The following is a 20,353-nucleotide window of genomic DNA, read 5'->3' on the forward strand; positions in this document are numbered from 1 at the left end:
TCACCTACCCCTCATCGTTACCCGCATCCCATCAAGCTTCCAGCTCGATCATACTACGGATTGTGTCATTTTCTTCTCTTCACAAACTTGCACATCTCGATCTGCACATTATGGCCAATCTTCATCCCATGGAAACTTTATCCCACCTCCTGCATTCTCACACAAACATTGTCCCATTTCCTCCATCCTTATAACAGGGATATTATAGCACCCCTTCTATAGAAACTTGCAGCAGTTAGGACAGGATTTTAGCACCCCCTCAATAGAAAGTTGTGGTGGTTCGGACAAGATTGAAGCACTCCTTCTCTAAAAACTTGTGGTGGTTCGGACAGGAACTTAGCACCCCTTCTATAGAAATGGTCAGGGTATTGGCTTAATGGTTAGGGTGGCGGGCTTAGGATCCTAGGGTTCTGAGTTCAAATGCCGCTCAGCTGTTCAATTAATACCAAGTGGGGTTAAGTTGGCCTGTCATCCTTCCAAGGTCGGCAAAATGAGTGCCAGCACACTGGTATACTGTGTCGGAGTGGCGACCCGTCCAGGATTGTTCCCAATAGTCAAGGAGACTGCTTAGGCAGCACCAACGATCTGCACAGAGTATGGTCGCGATGGATGTATGGATTCTATAGAAAGTTGTGGTGGTTAGGACAGGATTTTAGCACCCCTTCTATAGAAAGTTGTGGTGGTTAGGACAGGATTTTAGCACCCCTTCTCTCAAAAGTTGCAGCAGTTTGAACAGGATTTTAGCACCCCTTCTAACGAAACTTGCAGCAGTTAGGGCAGGATTTTAGCACCCCTTCTGGAGAAACTTGTGTTGGTTAAGGCCTTGTCACACCTTGACATTTTAGCCAGCGTATGGCAAGGTATCAAAATGTATGTAAAACGCTGGCGTACGCTGAACTATTGATGTTTTTTTCCAGTTTTGGGCATATTCCTAACGAGTTTGACGTATGCATAACGTATTAGTAACGTACATAGAACGTTTCGATAACATCTAGATAACTTATACCAACGAATGCTTAGCGTGTTGTTGGCGTTCACAACCTATGCCCAACGATAGTCTAACGTATGCATAGCGCGGCAGCGTATGGCCAACGATCACGTGGCGTAGCCTATTAAAAGGCTGCGGCTCGACAATTCAAATCATAACCGCACTAGACATCGAAGTGTCAAGCCGCTGTCACACCTTGACGTTTTAGCCAGCCTATGCCGACATATGAAAAATTAGCCGAATACGCTGGCACACGTCGAATACGGTATAGGTAAGTTTTGTATACGTTAAGAGCACGCTGAAGCACGCCGAAGCACGCTGGCATACGTCATAGTACACTGAGTATGTCGACAAATTTTCAGCATGTTGAAAATTTTACGACGTATGCCAGCGTATGATGCACACGTTCCGCATACGCTGGCCTTAAGTTGTAGGGACATTACGCGATCGTTGACACACGTCGACACACGTTACTTGTAAGTTACTCATAAGTCGAAACACGTCGAGGTAATGTTTAGCGTACTCGAAACTTATTTCTAACCTATGAGTAACGTGCTTTGAAGCTATGTGTAACGTATCTCCAACGCATATTGACGTATGTAGACGTATTTGACGTCTTCCGGACGACCACAGAACTTACTGAATGTGTTACTAACGTACAGCTACCGTATAATGGCGTATTGGCAGCGTTTATGGGAATTGGTATATAAAAATGGGCTTCACACAGGAGGAACCCGTCAGTGTTCCAGACCCCATGTTTTTTTTTTGTTTGTTTTTTTTTCTTCGGTATGACGGTGATGTTGACACTTCAATTTCTAGTGCGGTTATGATTTAAATCGTTGAGCGGCAGCCTATTAATTATATTATATTGTAACCGCACTAGAAATCGAAGTGTCAATATCACCGTCATGCCGGAAAAAAAAAACCATGGAGTCTGGAACACTAACGCTAAACATTACCTCGACGTGTTTCGACTTATGAGTAACTTACAAGTAAGGTGTATCGACGTGTGTCAACGATCGCGTAACGTACCTTTAACTTATGGCCAGCATATGCGGAACGTGTGAGTCATACACTGGCATACATCGAAAAATTTCAAGCATGTTAAAATTTGTCGACGAGCTCGGCGTACTACGACGTATGCCAGCGTGCTTCAGCGTGCTTCATCGTGCTCTTAACGTATACAAAACTTACCCATAACGTATTCAACGTGTGCCAGCATTTTAGACAAATTTTTCATACATCGGCATACGCTGGCTAAATCGTCAAGTTGTGACAGGGCCTTGAGTACAGGATTTTAGCACCCCTTCTATAAAAAACTTTTGTTGGTTCGGACAGGATTTTAGCACCCCTTCCATGGAGACTTGCGGCGGTTCGGACAGGATTTTCGCGCCCTTTTCATGGAGATGTGCGGCGGTTAGGACAGGATTTTCACACCCCTTCTATAGAGAGTTGCAGCAGTGAGGACAGGATTTTAACAATCCTTCTATATAAACATGAGAAAATTTAAATGCGTTCCATTGTATTATGTCTTCCATTGTCCGAAAGCATACACCTTTTGTTTTCCTTTTTTTCTTGCTCGATCATTATTGTACTGCACTGAAATGGGAGATGCTTAGCAGGCAGGCACGAAGCGGAGGAACAGTCGAGCCAGGCTGTGTTGCACGAGTGCGAGCGCGGGCGTACTGTGCCCGCGGCTCCCCTTTATTCCGTATTCGGTACACTCACGAGCCGGCCGACTCCAGCATTACTACGACGCCTCAGGCGGCGCGCACACCTCATATCCCTTGCCGACCCCCATGGCCACTCCTCCCATCATCACGCCCACCATGCATCATCACCATGCCCTTCCCCATAGGCCCGCAGACTCCACCACAATTATCAGTCTGGTTATTCATTGGAGCATAATTTAAAGTTACTTTTTGGCATTTGGTACTGTTTTGTGGTATATCCATTCTTCCACCCATTTGGTGATCGTCTTATTCCTTGGCGGTTGACAGGTGTGATGAATATGCCAAACTCCTGTCAGCATGACGATGAAGAACTAGTATGATGTTGTTCTCAATCATGATGTTGTTCCATCTCCTCATTCGCTACACACATTGTTACCAAATCCTCATCTCCATTCATTGTCCCACCTCTTCAAACACTGCACAGGATCTCATATCGTCGATCTCCACACATTGTTCTCCACTTCAATCTCCATACATCGTCTCATCTCCTCAATTTTCACACATGGTCCTATTTGCTGCATTCCCATACAAACAATGTCGTATCTCCTCTCGTTCATGTCCTCCATATTTCAACACACCTTTTTTTTCCCCCCCATTTCTATTCATCAATAATTTTGTCTTTACTTCCGTCACCACATAAATCCTGTCCTGCTGATTACCACACAATATATTATTGTATACTAGCAAAGGTAACTGGCGTTGCCGGGCAATGCTGGGTACTTCCTCCCACATATTCCCCTCCATCCTTCCACCCACTCCCTCCAGTCTCCCACCCCACCCCTTTTCCTCTCTCCTCCTCTCACCACACCCCCTCTTTCCAAATGCACACCCCAACCATTCCTTCACCCCACAACTTCCCTTCCCTCCTCCTACCCACCTCCCTCATCCCACCTCTTACCTCTCCCACCCACCCACCCCCCAATCCAGACTCCCACTCCCCTCCTCCCATCTCTACCCTACCCCTTCATCCTCCCACAAAGGAATTTTCTCAGGGCATATATTAAAGTGTTGGTGTACATCATTACTTCTAAAATAATTAGTAAAAAAAAAAAATCTTTGCAATTTCCCTGGTGGCCTACCGACTAATTAATTATGATATATAGCAGAGTACCGACCCTCTGGGTGGGTCGAGTTTGTGCAGTACAGTATTTGTTGAAAAATGTATAGTCTGGGTTTTGTAAGGAGACTAGAGATGTTTGTGTGGTGTGAACTTAAAAGTTTCTCGATGGTATAAATTCTAAAGGGTACGTTTCAATTGTAGTTAGCGTCTAAGGGCTCAAAAGGGTCTAAAGCTCAAAATGGTCAAGGGTCCAAGCTGTCTAACATGTCTGAAGGGTGTAAGGGGTCTTAAGTTGAAAAGGTATTTGGGGTCTCATAGGGGTCTTTAGGATCTTCAAGGTCTTAAAAGGTCTTATGTGTCATTTGGGTTTTATGGGCCATTTGGGTCTTCTAGGTCTTAAAAGGTCTTATGGGTCTTTGTGGTCGAAAGTCTCAAGTGTCTTTGGGGGTGTTGAAAGGTCTTAGGGGACTTTGGGGTCTTTAAAGACTGAGGTGGTGGATTAAACTACCCTGAGGACAATCCCCAGGTCAGACTTGGTCTGTGTGCTAAATGTTGTGGTGGTTTCTGGTCCAGCAGTCTTTGCAACAAACGCAAACATACCGCCAGACAGATAAATCTTGTCAAACTATATGAGCCAGGAATAGCAGTGCACTTCACTCACAGAAATTTGTCAATGTCTTACCTAGTGTGAGCTTTTCAAGTTCTACATGCCAAAACCATCCTACACCCCTTTGCCTTTACTTGCAGACTTCTCTTGCTCTGTGGGTGAGTACCTGGATATGCAGAACCAGTCGTGTGCTCGCTGCATGCCTGGCACGTTCTCACTGGGCAGCGGTGTACGCTTTGACGACTGGAGTGACATTCCTTCAGGATTCACACTCCACTCAGGAATGCCAGACTTTGTGCAACACCCAGCTGCCTCCGGACAGGCCCGATGTCAACAGTAAGAAACCACTAATATGGACAGTGCTGCTTGGACTGGTCAATCAGGGAGAGTCTGATAGTATCACATATTGAGGGCTCTCACTGTAATTCCAGGTCGATGTGGACTTCTCGGGGTGGTTTCCTGATGTCGAATCGAGACGAATGCTCAGCATCACTCATTTACACGGCGAACTTGAAGAAGGCAGGAAAAGTCACTTTTGAGTACCAGTATCCTGATGCTGCCATCATCTTTGAGTTCTTTGTAAGGCTTGTAGTGGGATGGGGTGGGGTGGGGTTGAATGTGGGGAAATATTTGATTAAGTGGGGTGGCGTGGGGGAAAAGCAGTACAAGCTTTATGATATTGAGTTCAAGTACAGTGTCCCAAAAGTCACCTGGGGGTTTAGAAATTAAATAACATTTCTGTTTTTTAATAATTTGTTTTTCTTTTCTTTTCAGAATTTAGATGAACATTTTGAAATTACCCATGGAAAAATTCACAACTGAACAAATAACCAAAATCGTGGAATTTTATTTTAAATTTCATCGATCAGTTAATCTCACCCAAAGAGCATGGACACCGAATAATTTCGTGAAATTCAGAAATTTCTTGGCCATCACGTTCTCCTGATTTGACGCCTCCCGATTATTTTCTTTGGGGTTACCTAAAGGAGCGTGTATACATCAATAAGCCCCATACAATTCAGCAGCTCAAGGACAACATCTGTGCAGAAATTCGAGGGCTGCAGGCTGCAGCCAGAGTTATTGTCCGCTGTTATCGAAAATGATGTCGAAAGAGCCCGTCTCTGTGAAGCTGAAAATGGAGGACATCTAAGCTGCATCATTTTTCATAAATAAATCAAAGTTATCTCCATTTTGTACATTTTCTTTTGGTATAAACATAATCATAAATGATTAAAAAAACAGAAATGTTATTTAATTTCTAAATCCCTAGGTGACTTTTGGGACACCCTGTATTAATTAAATTTATAATGATAAATAAGTTGCCTTTTAAAAATTACTTAAGTTCTCTTATTATTATGATACTCTGAAAAGTCTGTAATCAAGTGGTCATAAGCCCTTAAAATCCATGCATTTTATTCTTGAGCATTTTCCTATCTACCAAGACCAATAAAGACATCAGAATACAATGCTAAAGTACCAAATTGGGGGAGATCGTGAAACCACCGAATTGTAATTTTTTCTTTGTTCAGCCAGACGAGCACAACAATGGTTGAAGCGATTACAATGATTCTAACGAGAGGAAGCGACATTGTCTCTGGGATATTGCATGACATTTTCAAAGAAATCAAACTTGTTTGGCATTCGGCAGTCGTTCGCATATCCGTTGCACACCATTTATGCATGCACAGACTGGGAAACTCTGTCTCAATAATCTTCCGTAAAGTCTGCCATGGATTGCATGGTAAGTGCAGTATGCGCAATTTTTGTAGGAAAAGGGCTGAGAATAAACATAATGGAACTGTTTCACCATTCCTGATAGTATGAGCGTGATTTGTTGGGTGTAACCTCCCTGCAATGGTTGTAATTTCATATGTGTGATATACTGTGTATACATCTGCAGAATGTGTGGTGGGATTTGCAGGTACAGAATGATCAGTGCCACGCTGTGAGAAGCAACACCACCAGGCAGCTCCCTCCCTCAAAAAGTGGCCACTGGACCGTGCACCAAGTAAGTTCCATTTCAATGGATGATTCATCTGCAATAACCGGTTCAAGAACTTCCGTGATCGTCATCAAACATAATGTATCCAGCAAAGCTTTACTGATGCAAACACATTACCATTCTTGGTCACGTCACAGGATTTTAGCACCCCTTTTATCGAAACTTGTAAAAATTGAAAGTGGTTTCATTGTTGTATTATGACTTCCATTGTCCTACTTGATGGTTATTCATTGGAGCGTAATTAAAAGATAAGTTTTGGCATTTGGTGCTGTCTTGTGGTGTATCCATCCTTCCACCCATTTGCGGATCATCTTATTCCTTGGCACTTGGCAGGTGTGTTGAGTATGGACAATGAAGAACTTGTCTTGCTCGTGAAGGCTGGTATTGATCTGCATTGGCAGAGAGGTATAAAAAAAAATGGATGAAATCAATAGGACGTTAACATCAGCTTCTCATTGCTTCACACAAGTGGTTGGGATACCTCAATCAATGTCCTGTTGATTTCATCCATTTTTACACTTGCCAGCATGAGATGAGAGAGGCTTTCATCCTAAATTGGACTGAAATATGGTGCTTTAAGGTTTGTAGCCCATCTCCCACGCAGCGGGAGATGGGGTTTTGCAATTGTGTGTGTGTGTGTGTGTGTGTGTGTGTGTGTGTGTGTGTGTGTGTGTGTGTGTGTGTGTGTGTGTGTGTGTGTGTGTGTGTGTGTGTGTGTGTGTGTGTGTTTGCCTGGGTCTCTGTCCGGGCCGGAATGTTTTTTTGCTCACCTGGAGTTTAGTCCGGTGAGCTTATGCGATCGAGCTTTGTCCATAGGTGAGTGAGTTAGTCAGTCAGTCAGTCAGTCTGTCTGTCTATCCGTAAACACTTCAGTCATTATCACTTGAACTAAACACACCATTTTGATGAAACTTGGCCACAAGCTTCATATTTGATGCCGAACGATGGTGTATTCACCGCTTCAAAATCTATGCTCATTAAGGTGTCTTTGGGGGTTTTTGACCCCCCCAAAAGAGGTACTTCCTCTCTTCTCTGAAACTACACACACAATGTCACTGAAACTTGACCAGAACCTTTATCACCCATGATGAACCAAGGTTTGTTCATGGCATAAATATAAATCCGGGTTGGAGGGGGTCTACAGGGGTTTGAGTGACTGTTGCTCTTGATCCAGGTGAACTTCAGGACGTGTTGTCCTATTTTTACTATTTGAGCTTTTGTCATCAAATTTTCCACAAAGCTTTATTATGAGAATATGGAAAAGACAAATTAAGAATTTGGGCAAAAGGTCAAAGGTATGTTTAGCATAACAGGGGAAGAAGTCCAAAACCAAAGTGGACTAGCTTTGCATTTTCAGATGCTTTAGAGTTTTATGTTTTATTTCACTCCTTGAAGTAGTTCGCTCACAAACATTGTGCAAATAGTTAACAATTTCAGATGTCTTTACACCTTCCTTCAATGAGAATTATCGTTGTTACTTTCACACATTAAGATGTCTCAAAGTTGCATTCGCACACAATTAATTTCATTACCTGACATTCGTGTGGGAGAGTTAGTGAGGAATTTGGAAAACTTTGTTGTTTTCACAAGTAATATATTGTTTACACCATCTTAATTGCTTCTCTGTCTTGTGATCACGAACCAGCTTTTGTCAAGCCTCACGAGACAAGTACCTTTGATTTGTAAATAAATTCCAGGTTTCATTTGACCTCATATTTACATCAGCCTGCTATGTCATGCTTTCTTATGCACCATGAATGTACTAAGTCCTGGAAGCATTAGCAGTTTATCCAAATTCCTAACATGAGAATGTGCAATTCTTATTTGTGTGCAGCAAAACTTGGACTCTGGAAGCAACGTGCTCTTTTGGAAGACAACAGGTGTACCGCAAACCGCACGTCTTCCGAATCCCATTCTCTTACGCAACATACATATAACTGGTACGCAGCCATTGCCTTGCACATACTGCAGCCTCCACTGGAAAAGGGTTGGAGAGGGTTCCATTGATAGCAATGCATTGACAGCATAAGTGGAGAATGTCAGAAATCCAGGAATGAAGAAGGCCTTGAATGCCATAGGCAGAGAGATTTGGCAAGCAATGCCGGATGCCAGAATGAGTCGATTGCCCGATATATGTCCAGAAAAATGGTCCTGACAACTTCTTTGACATTTATGGCCTCAAACTATTGCTGAGTGAGGAGCAGCAGTATGTCCAGAGTTGAATGACAAGTGACTATTATAAAAAAAATCGTTCTTATGAACTTTTACGAGATCAAATTCGAAACCATGAACACGCTTATGCGACACCACAAAATCTGTCAACTCACAAACATGATGTGAAAGTAAGAGTTGTTTCTTTCCCATTTGGTATGTGTTTAAATTTAACTTATTAGCAACTAGAACGGCACTTGGTAGAACGCATACCTCCGCCAGGCTAAACGTTTATGTTTTGTGTCCCACTGATAAGCTGGATCTGCATCGTGACCTGAACCAAAATCGAATTAGCTTGTTGTTGTTACTGACCAAACTCATCCACTTAGTTTTGTCATAATCCATCGATTTTTTTTTTCTTGAAATGTCGTGCCATGTGTGGTTTTGGGCCCTGTATCTCTCAATTGTGAAGAATCACTTATAAAAAAATTGTATCTGAATCCGGAACCTCACCAAAAATCGAATCAATTCCTCCTCACACACTCAACCTGTCCACCAAGTTTCATCCGAATTCATCCATAACGTTTTGAGATATGCTACTCACAGACAAACAGACAACTAGGGGTGAGTACATAACCTCCGTCCACCTTCGGTGTTCACCTTCAGTGGCGGCGGTCGTAATTACGTACACCATTATAATTGCTCTTCGAGATGTCTTAAGTTCACGAACCAGCTATTTTCATGCCTTATGAGATGAGTATTGTTTAAATTTGTAGATTCACCTCAGTGATATCAGACTGCTCATGCATACTTCCTTACACACATTAATTATATCAGTCAGGGGGGAGATTCTGACTGTCTGTATGAGTAGATGATAAATGGGGTTTCTGGGACTCCCATTCAAATGAATGGGGGAAAAGGGAAAACTTTCTGACTCAAGCCCCAAAAGGCCAAAATAGGAGACCGATTTTCGCCCCACCTATCCCCTTCCCTCCCATACAAGCAAATGTAAAATTGAGTGATTTTCGCCCCACCTATCCCCTTCCCTCCCATTAAAGCAAATGTAAAATTGAGACTATGAATGATTGAGACTTACTTGATTAAAGCACTTCTTCCCTTTCATATTTTCATTCCACTCAAAGAGCGAACCAACGAATATTTGCTCATGTTCTACTTCAGGGAATAACTTAATTTTCTTATAACATCCATTTCCATCGAGTATATTCACAAAGAATACCTTGGAACTTGGTTCTTGATTTAAGTGTCTTTGTTGAGCAGAAATGAAATGATAAACTTCTCTTAATGCTCTTGTTTGACCACCTCCTGAGTCACATATCATTTTGAGATTGTAGTAAATTGTTTTTCCATTCTTCAATTGATAACCATCAAAGTTTTCAGTCCATTGAAGGATATTTTTTTTCTTTACATCCTCCAACTTATTTGTAATTAAATTTATCCGCTTATTTGTTTTATCTACTTTTACCGTGGTTATTTCTTCAATTAGACTTATTTGATATTTCTCACATTCTTTATGTTTCCCGTTTAAATACCAAGGCTGATTACATCTCCACTCTTTGGTTTGGTTGTTGCTTGGTTCTATCATTTATAAATAAGTAAAAAGATGGCGGTAGCCTGTTAAAATTTCCAACCCAATATCTTAACACTTATACTTATAACCATAAGGGAGATGATTGATTTCATTCTCTAAAATATATCTTTTATCATCATCAGCTCCTCATGCTTTCTTATTTATCTCTTCTGTATATAATTGATGTTTATAACTTCTTATTGTATTCATTTTTCTGTACTCTTCCTTCTTTAAGGTTAAACAGTTGTAATAATGTCGAGAGTTTATTGTTTTCCTTGATTATATTTGTCCTTATTCCCTTTAGCTTCGAATCACACCTTTCAATGTTATTATTTTCAATATACAAAAAAGCCTAAGACTTTGATCTCAACCTATAAATTCACTCATGACCTTCCCACCCAATTCATCTTTAAACTTGCCAATAACCTTTTTATTCTTTGATGAAAACAACACATCACCTATCTTATAATTACTTCTATCATATATATCAATATTATCAATCATATCCTCATATCCATCACTTGTCTTCATTTCTAATATAAAACTATCTGTATCCATATATAACAATGACACATTATCCTGATGCTTTGATTTTAAATTATTATAGTAATAGTCATACATGAATGACTTTGACAAGTCAAGAATTGATGTTCCTATATAAATAGGTTTATCCATTTCAGTACTCCCTTTTTTCAATTGGATAGCACAAAAGTTCTCTGAAAACACCTCTGCTCGCTCAAAACTTGGTCTATTAATTAATTTGGAGCCTGTTTCAAAGATGTGGCAAGTCTTGTGTTTTGTTGATTCCTCACATTTTCCATAGTCTTTCCAAATGCAGCATTGTTGATTAATTTATAAAAGTCCTTCTCACAATCTGTTTTTGCTTCTGTTCTCCTTTTTGTATTAAAATCAATATACTTCTTTAACCAATGACTTTGTTTAAATTTCAAAATCCTATGAATTTTCCTCACTCTCAACCCAGCAGATAAATATTGTCTCAAGTTCCTTTGATGCAAAACATAATTTTCTTTATCATTTAATGAAGTAAGTAGTTTTTCTGGAGATTTTCCTTTTATATTAAATGACTGTTGGTAATCACTTAACCATTCTTTTCTTGGACTATCTTTATCAGGGGCATAAGGTCTCAACCTATAATCTCAACCTATAAATTCACTCATGACCTTCCCACCCAATTCATCTTTAAACTTGCCAATAACCTTTTTATTCTTTGATGAAAACAACACATCACCTATCTTATAATTACTTCTATCATATATATCAATATTATCAATCATATCCTCATATCCATCACTTGTCTTCATTTCTAATATAAAACTATCTGTATCCATATATAACAATGACACATTATCCTGATGCAGATAAATATTGTCTCAAGTTCCTTTGATGCAAAACATAATTTTCTTTATCATTTAATGAAGTAAGTAGTTTTTCTGGAGATTTTCCTTTTATATTAAATGACTGTTGGTAATCACTTAACCATTCTTTTCTTGGACTATCTTTATCAGGGGCATAAGGTCGGTCTTTTTGTTTGTAATGAAGTTCTTCTGGATATTTTAAATCAATCTCAAAATAATATCCAACTTCAGCTTCATTAAATTATTTTTGAGAGGAGACAACAATGTCTTGTAAGACTTTTTCAAAATGTTTCTCTTTAACCCATTTAAGTTTTCCATAAGGTAAAGAATGAGACATAGCCCACCCATACAAATTGTTAGCATCATAATACGTCAGGTAAGAGTTGTCCTCATTCTTATTATAATCAGGAAGATATTTGTTATTTGCTTTAGCATATCTCTTGGAACATACTTGAGATATTCCTCCTCTTTTAGCCTTCTCTATCATTAAAAGCATATCTATATCACTCTCTCTATCGAGTGCAGCCTGTGGCTGCTGGTTGCATCATTGGTTGGGACGCGGCTATGCCGCTGATGCAGTGTCCCCCTTACCAGTACACTGGTACTCATTTTGCCAACCTCGGAAGGATGACAGGCTGAGTCAACCTCCTGGTGTATATTAATTCAGCGGCCCAACAGGGCTTGAACTCAGGACCCTCGGATCCAAAGCCACCACCCTAACCACTAAGCCAACACCAGGCTTATATCTATTAATCATCACTAATTAATGTATATTATGTATTAATGTATATTATGATTAATGTATATTATGTATATTAATCATCACTGATTAATTCCAAATTCTGTTTTGTCATTTTTAACATAGCACTCCAAGCCAAACCCAGGGCCGTATAATCGTGAGCGGGGTCTAATCTATCAGAATTTTTATTATGACACTGTACTTAAAGTTTCAAACACATCAGCCAATAACAATACATCAGTTTTAAGATGAAAAATGACCGTTTTTACTGCCATTTTTCCCTGCTGTGCAGGGGTTTGGCTTTTTCTTGAGGCAATGTTTTATGGCCGGATGCCCTTCCTGACGCCAACCCTGGTCGCCTCTTATGACACACAGGGATATGGTACACCTATTCTAACCGGGGCATACACCGGGACCAGTACACTGGTACTCATTTCGCCGACCTCGGAAGGATGACAGGCTGAGTCAACCCCCTGGTGTTAATTCAGCAGCCAACGGGGCTTGAACTCAGGACCCTGGGATCCCAAGCCGCCACCCTAACCACTAAGCCAACACCAGGCTCATCAGTTTTAAGATGCAAATCATGATATTCTCCAAGATTCTTTATATTAAACTTCTCCCAAACCTTTTTAGCGTGTGTATAATCTCTATCGGAAATATGAGTTTTATTCAACTTGCTATAGAAACTTTCCCTTGAAGGAAGTTGTGTTTCTTTATACTTCTCAAATGAAGCCATGTAGTCATACGGATATATTCCCTTTTGTGATGAGAGCTCAATCTCTTCTTGATTTGAGAAATGTGATTTAAGATTCGGTAAGTTTTTAATATTTGATGCTAAGTTAGATAATGGATTTGCCATAAACTTGTATGTGTCAAGAAATCTAATATGTGTTATGGGGATGTATGAATTGTTTTTGTGAATGAGATGTATTTTTGATCTGTGTTAGGAATGGCAGAAATATCTCCAGATGTCTTTGAAAGTTCATTTATAAATAGATGTGTGTCATAGTGAGCATTGTGAAGAAAGACAGGAATAAAGTTTGGGGGCTTGGAATTAAGATTACAACGGGAATGAGCTGGACCTCTATATTTTTCAGTAAGATGACAATGATCCCAAACTATGACCTCTCCCTCAATTTTCTCCTCACAAATATGACAGATACTGTTCTTTCTAAATTCCTTTTTCTCTTCCATTGTTAATGACATTGGTTTATAGGTTTAAACCATTATTTATCTTCGTCTTGTGCAGTCTTTTTCCAATCGTCTTACAAACTCCTCTGAGGCATCTTCTCCTCTATAAAGTTCTAACTTGTTGTATTTATCACCAACAGATGATTTGATATAATAACAGAAACCACAAGGAGTATGTTTTTGATATTTATTTGTGTATGATATTTTTGGATTTGGAGAAACAGTATCTATCTTTTCAAGGATACTTTCAAAATCAGCATATATCACAAACGAATGTTTTATAGATTTGTTAAAATCTTTGAATGATATGTTTGAACCTGCTTTTGGAAAATTGATTATGGTTGATTTATGATTACTACAATATTTCCAATGTTGATTTAATCGTTATTTTGTAAGAAAGGAGTTGAGACATCTCTTACAAGGATACTTTTTACATTTTCTCTTGTATAGTTATGATTTGGTTAATCTTGATAAATTTTTGATGAAAGCATAATGTGATTTTTCCTTTGAAGTAAAGTGGAGAAGGTCAATGTGTGTTTAATCATTTTTTATAGTTGTTTGAAATTTTTAATATCTGAACTTTGTTTGTATCCGTTAATCCATACACATTAACAGATACATTATTCATTTTCTCAAATTTAGGAATATCTCTCAATGACATTGAAAACTGTAAATCTTTAATGTTTAAAGTATTTTCGTATTTCTTATAATGTTCAACCCTTTCAGGTTTCCATTGTGGAGGATATAAGTGAGCAAGAACAGACCATAGAAAACATTTATTATCTTTGTTTTGAATATTAACAACCGCTTTCTTAAGTTTTATCTCTTTTGGCAAATCAATATAAGACGAAGCTTGAAGAGGATCTGATTTTAAGATGTGTATGTCTAAAAATATTATTTTTGTAATAGCAAATCCACTACCTACTTCAGTGTTATCAACATCTTGTTCTTGTCTCTGGAGTTCATCGTAAACATCACATCTTACAAAATCTTGAAATGATCAGATAAAGTGAGAGTTTGTCCTCATTTCGGGTGTAGTTTCATCACCTTCTCTTACCATATTCAATTTTACTCCCATATTAAACTTAAAAGTTTTCATTTCAATTAATGTGTTTTTAATTATCGTTTCAATACTTTGTTAAACCATATCAACAGCTTCAATGATTGAAGATGGTACAGGGTTTTGAAAGTTAAATAATTTTATTTTTATTGGTCCTTTAAATGCCCCATCATTGTTTTCAATGGGGAATTTAGTGGTACCTTCCCTTTCTTCATTGTTCTTGTGTTTGCGTGATTGAAGGTGTTTGTAAAAAAAAAAAATTTAAGAATATCATTGTCCATCTATCACAATGTTTTGTTTCTTGGTCAAGTGGAGATATTTGTCTGAAAAGATTGAATGTGTGTTTGTTGGTTTGAAGGTATTTTTTATAACATTTATATTCATGATTACAAGCATTGCAGTACGTTGTCATCACCATATTTATATAGCAAAACTTTGCTTAAAATAAAATTTTCTTGAAGAAAATTTCGTTTAATTTATAGGTGAATCTGTGCTTAAAACCATTTTATCTTCCAACTTTTTTCACTTCATAAATACAATGTATCAAGACACAAAAGACAAGTTTCAATCAATCTCTTCATTTGTAAAATATACTGAGAAATATGTCGAGGAGGTAAAATTGAATAAAGATAAATATAACAACGATTGGATAAAAACAATTATGGTGAATAATATGAGTTCTTAAATTTCCTTCAATGGAAGGGCTTTTAGTATATCTGGAAGAACAATTAAAGTAGCTCGAACAAAAGTTTCTCCTCTCCTTCTGGTAATCTATCTATAATTCCAGTAATCACTGTGTGTGTGTGTGTGTGTGTGTGTGTGTGTGTCTGTCTGTCTGTCTGTCTGCGACCGCCATTTATCGAAGACCGCGGTCTGATCTGATTGAAACTTGCCAGGAATATTGCCGGGGCCCTGCAGATGTGCCTTTTCGAGGTTTAATGTCAATCGGACGAGCGGTTCCCAAGTTACGGCCATTTATGTCAGCCAATGACAAGACATGGTGCTATGACATCACGAATGACGTCACAATTAATGCTTATTTATTTATATATTTATTTAATTTTTGCACGATCGACGGTCCGATCTGACTGAAACTTGCCAGGAATATTGCCGGGGCCCCGCGGATGTGCTTTTCAAGGTTTGATATTAATCGGACGAGTGGTTCCCAAGTTACGGCCATTTATCTGTCGACCAATGACAGGACAACACAATTCTTCTTCGTTTGATATGACGTCACAATTGACGCTGGGGACCTGAGTACGTTTCCCACTTTATGGCCATTTATGATACGGTTGGTCCACTCTAATTGAAATAATGCCCCAATCCAGTCGTCGTTTACGCACCTACGGGCCCGCCCCTACGGGCCCGTACTAGTATATTCAAAACTAGAAAAAGTATCAAAAAAGAAAAACCTTATGGATGAAGCTTTGGAAAGAAAAGATAAGACCATCTGTAATATGCAAGGAGAAATTTGTAATTTTTTTCAACAACCCTAAAGATGTAAATCCTGATGAAATAAAGGATGTTTATATATCAGGTGAAATGACATTTCGTTCAATAGAAGTTAAGGATCATTTTAAAATTACCTTTAATATAAAAATGTAGTAGTTGAATCTGTTAATGAAAAAAAGTATATAGGTAGATATGGTAATGTTTTTTTCTACTCATTAAATATGAGTCATTATTCAACTGAAGATTTTAAAGATTATGAGAGTGATGATGGTATCTCTGTTGGAACAGAAGACAGTTATAATACCGAGAGTTTGTGTTCAAACGATGGTTATGAAAGTAGTTACTGTATATAGATGATTGTGAAAGCACCAATGAAAGTACCGAAGAAGAATTTTATTTTAAATGAAGTTTTACTTTTTAAATATGAATAGTTTACTAGATTTTGAGCCTCTTGAATTTCCTGATTTTCCACATGATAAATTTGAGAATTGTCCTGCATGTAAAAGACGGGGATGAAACACAGAGTTAAAAGCCAATAAACAATGTATGTTCTCTGATTATCTTCTCATTAATGAAAATAAAAAAAATATAAAAAGGAATATAATTCTTTGAGATTTACACCAAAAATGAATTCCTTTACAAGATTAATTCGCAAAATGAATGTAAATATGAGGGTGATCATACACCTTTTCTTGCAAGAGAAGAGACTGAACAAATGACGACCATGTTTCGTGGATTGATGATTTATATTATTAATGATTGTCATTTTCAGGAAAATATGAACAAAAGATATTGTATAAATATAATAATGGATTATCTTGAAATTAAACCTGAACTTCAGATTAAACATAGAGTTTCCAAAAAAGCCAATAAAAAAATTAAATAACCTGTTTTCCAAATATATAAATTAATGATTTTTTTTACGCATTTGGAAAAATAAGATAAAATTTAACAACCATAAAAATCTTCCAAATTCATTAAGATGTCTCAAAGTTGGTTCCAGCGGGTGTGGAAAACCCTGCTTACTTTTAAAGATGCTCCTGACTCCCAACTTTTTGGATTATGATAATTTAATAATTTTCACAAAGTCGAGTTTTCAACCTGAGTATCAACGACTCTTACAAGGGTTTAATGCTGGTCTTCAAAAAGAAGATATAGTCGGTTTATTTAAACTTCAAAACAAATGAAATGATTGCAATATTGAAGATATAATACAACTATTTTGTGATGCACAGAGATATAAAAAGTAATCAAAGGTGATAACTTGTATTCTTCGTGATAAAACGGATGATATACCGTCTCCCCAAGATTTGGATAAATCAAAAAATAACCTCGTTATCTTTGATGATTGTGTTAATGAGAGAAACCAAACGGTAATGGATAGCTCCAACACAAGAGGGAGACATTGTTCTTGTAATTGTATTTATCTTGTAAATGTATTTATCATACTTTCAACTCCCTCATCGCTCAATAAGAAACAATGCTAATACTTTTATTTTATTCAAGTTAAATTCAATAGATATAACCAATTTTTGGAGAGGCAATTGTTCGACATTATGTACTAATGAGGAATTTGGGGATTATATGAAGTACACGACTGAAAAATATAAATATATTGTGAAACAAGATGAGATATTAAAAGATATATCTTTTATTTTATAAACAATTACATATAGAAATGACAATTATTTTTATAAATCTTGTGGGTAAATCTGCTTCTGGAAAAAAACTTTCATAAATCAAGTTTCTTGAATAGTACAAATGAGAATATTGTAAATTTGTTAAAAAGCACCATGTAGTTCGTATTGTATCAACAACTAGAGCAATAAGACCTGGAGAAGTAGAAGGTGAAGATTATTACTATATTTCAGTAGAGGAACATATGCGATTGAGGAATGAAGGCCAAATATTTGAGGAGGTTTCTCTTGATACAACAAAATATTCACATTGTAAGAGTGAGTAAAAGAAACTAAACTCTGGTGGTCTTGTGATATTAGAAACTAATCCAGAAGGAATGAGACAAATTATTAAGCATCTGAGTAGTAATGGGGTTAAGATTTTATCATTCGGTTTTGATGTTGATGAAGAAACTCAACACAAACGTATGGAAAGCAGAGATACAAGTATTGGTGAAGAAAAAATTACTACTCGTATTAATGTTAATAATGAGTTTGATGAAATATTTAAAGAAAAGGATTTATTTGAACACATCTACTTTAATGATGAAGAAAAGGAAAATTTTCCTGCTGATCTTTATAATTCAGTGAATGATATTTTCCAATAAATAAATGGATGGGAAAGAAAAAGCAAGAAGATTTAAGGAGTACCAAGAGTTGGTTTCAACAGTTGTAAAACAACAGGAAGACATAATAAAGAAACGCAGACAGAAACTAACGGGTGAAGACTGAAGAAGCATTTTAAAGAAAACAAGAGAAATTTTTTAAACCACTTTTAAAAACTTCCCAAGAAAAAAATTATAGATGCTTCCACAATTCCCACAATAGAATATACTGCGAAAAAACTTCAAATGTTAAAAGATTTCAGTCAAATGACGGAGGAAGAATTAGGGCATATCGGAGAATTAGAATATGATGATGGATTATTTCAACAACTGGAAGAGATTAATCAACCCCCCTGTTAATATTGTGAAGTGTCTTCAAAACAATGAATATTCAGCGGATTCAAAAACCAAAGCAGGACTCATTCCAACAGAACAGCCAGCAATATTTCATCTTGTTCAAGAAAAGGGATTGATATTTGATGATGAATTAAGGTTCTTGAGTTCTGCTCAACCTCCTGTTAAACTCACTCCGAGATTAATGTTTCTTCGAACAAAAGATGGAAAACAAGGGTCAATTGTGAGGGATGAATCAAAGTATTTTGATGAACCATTGGATATGAAAAATAAGGATGAGAGAGTAAATATTGATCTGCTGGACTCTCTTAATTATAGGGTTAGTCTATCTGGTAAAAGTCGGAAGAATGAGAAGGGGAAACACATTATTCAGGCTTTAAGTAGCCTTGGTTCAGGTGTTAGTTTTCTTCCAAATGACCCATCACAATTAGTTTATCGACTGTTATTGCTGTTAGGGAGTAACAAGGCTGGGAATAACAATTGTTTTAATGAAGCATCAGCCATTTTAGATCAATTAATGAACATGAAAATAATTAATAAATGTCAATTCAAAGACATTTTATCCCATATTAAATAAGATGAGAAGCATAATCCTTTGTTTTAATTTCACAACAAGCGACCACACATCTTCATTCCATACCCACTACAACTTGGCGTAACAAAAGAATAAGAGGCATCTTTATTGTCTATGGAAACTTATAATACCTTGTTTAATATCACCGAGAAAAATGACAAGTTTAGTTATAATCCGGGAAGTGGATACAAAACGATAACAGTTTCACCCGGAGCATATGAGATTTCTCAAATATCTTCCGAAATTGCTCGCCTTATGAAAGAACAGGGCAATGAACCAAAAAATATTGTTATTGATATTCAAAAACATACTTCAAAATCAATGATTAAACTTAAAAATAACTACAAGGTTGATTTCACAATTGATAATTCATTTCAAGAGTTATTGGGTTTCTCCTCAAAAAAGATGGAAACTAATTGGACGTTTTACAGTGATAATGTCATTCAAATATCCTCAGGCAGAAATTCGGTATTAATTCACTGTGATTTGATTGATGGCGCTTATAATGATTGAATAAGAACAAATACGATATTTTCATTCAGTGCATACTCAACCCCAATTGGTTATAAATTCAATATGGAATCCAAAAATCTGTTTTATCGACCTGTGCCAGGAAAAACCATATACAGAGTAAATTTTAGGATAACCGACCAAGATAATCACATGATTTCTTTTAATGGAGAAATTATATCCATCAGAATTCACCGACGTGAAGTTTTCCAATAAATAAATACGATGGTTATTGTGAGGAAACACAAGTTGGGAAAATATAAAATAAATACAGGGGATGGGATGTTCCTTTCCCCAAACTACAAAGGTGAAGGTATGTATCTTGGTGGAGGATACTATAAACCTAAGACACAAAGGGGTGTCAGACATCAATTTAGAAAAAATGGAGATGGGATAATTGATACTCTAATGGGTATAGGTTCAACTATTCTTAAACATAAAGACCTAATTGGTTCAACTGCTTCTGCTGTGGGAAATGTCATGGGTGCTATAAAGAGTATAAAAGATGCCCAAAAGGAATCTCATAAATTGCAAGCAATAAAATAAATTAAGAAAGGCAAAACTCAGTTGTCTCCCCAAGAACGACAGAAAATAATTCAAATACTTGGGTCAGGGTTTCAAAAGTTTTAACATCTTTTTTCCTAAATAAATACAAGTATGGAAGCAATTGATAGTATGTATGATTTG

General features: G+C 37.4%; 1 protein-coding gene across 4 annotated transcripts in view; it reads left to right on the forward strand.

Moving 5' to 3' along the window:
* LOC147008746 (endosome/lysosome-associated apoptosis and autophagy regulator family member 2-like) overlaps nucleotides 1-20,353 on the forward strand; it is a 60,397-nt gene that overhangs the window by 12,618 nt on the left and 27,426 nt on the right. For all 4 annotated transcript variants that reach the window (XM_085864048.1, XM_085864045.1, XM_085864047.1 and 1 more), the window contains exons 3-6: nucleotides 4,529-4,724; nucleotides 4,820-4,967; nucleotides 6,310-6,396; nucleotides 8,225-8,330. In XM_085864048.1, the coding sequence (XP_085720174.1) occupies nucleotides 4,561-4,724; nucleotides 4,820-4,967; nucleotides 6,310-6,396; nucleotides 8,225-8,330 (505 nt within the window). In that variant the 5' untranslated portion in view covers nucleotides 4,529-4,560. The remainder of the gene's footprint in view (nucleotides 1-4,528; nucleotides 4,725-4,819; nucleotides 4,968-6,309; nucleotides 6,397-8,224; nucleotides 8,331-20,353) is intronic.

The sequence above is a fragment of the Eptatretus burgeri genome, chromosome 18 (assembly GCF_056783735.1).
Source record: "Eptatretus burgeri isolate ZD-2024b chromosome 18, Ebu_testis_v1, whole genome shotgun sequence".
NCBI classification, from domain to species: Eukaryota; Metazoa; Chordata; class Myxini; order Myxiniformes; family Myxinidae; genus Eptatretus; species Eptatretus burgeri.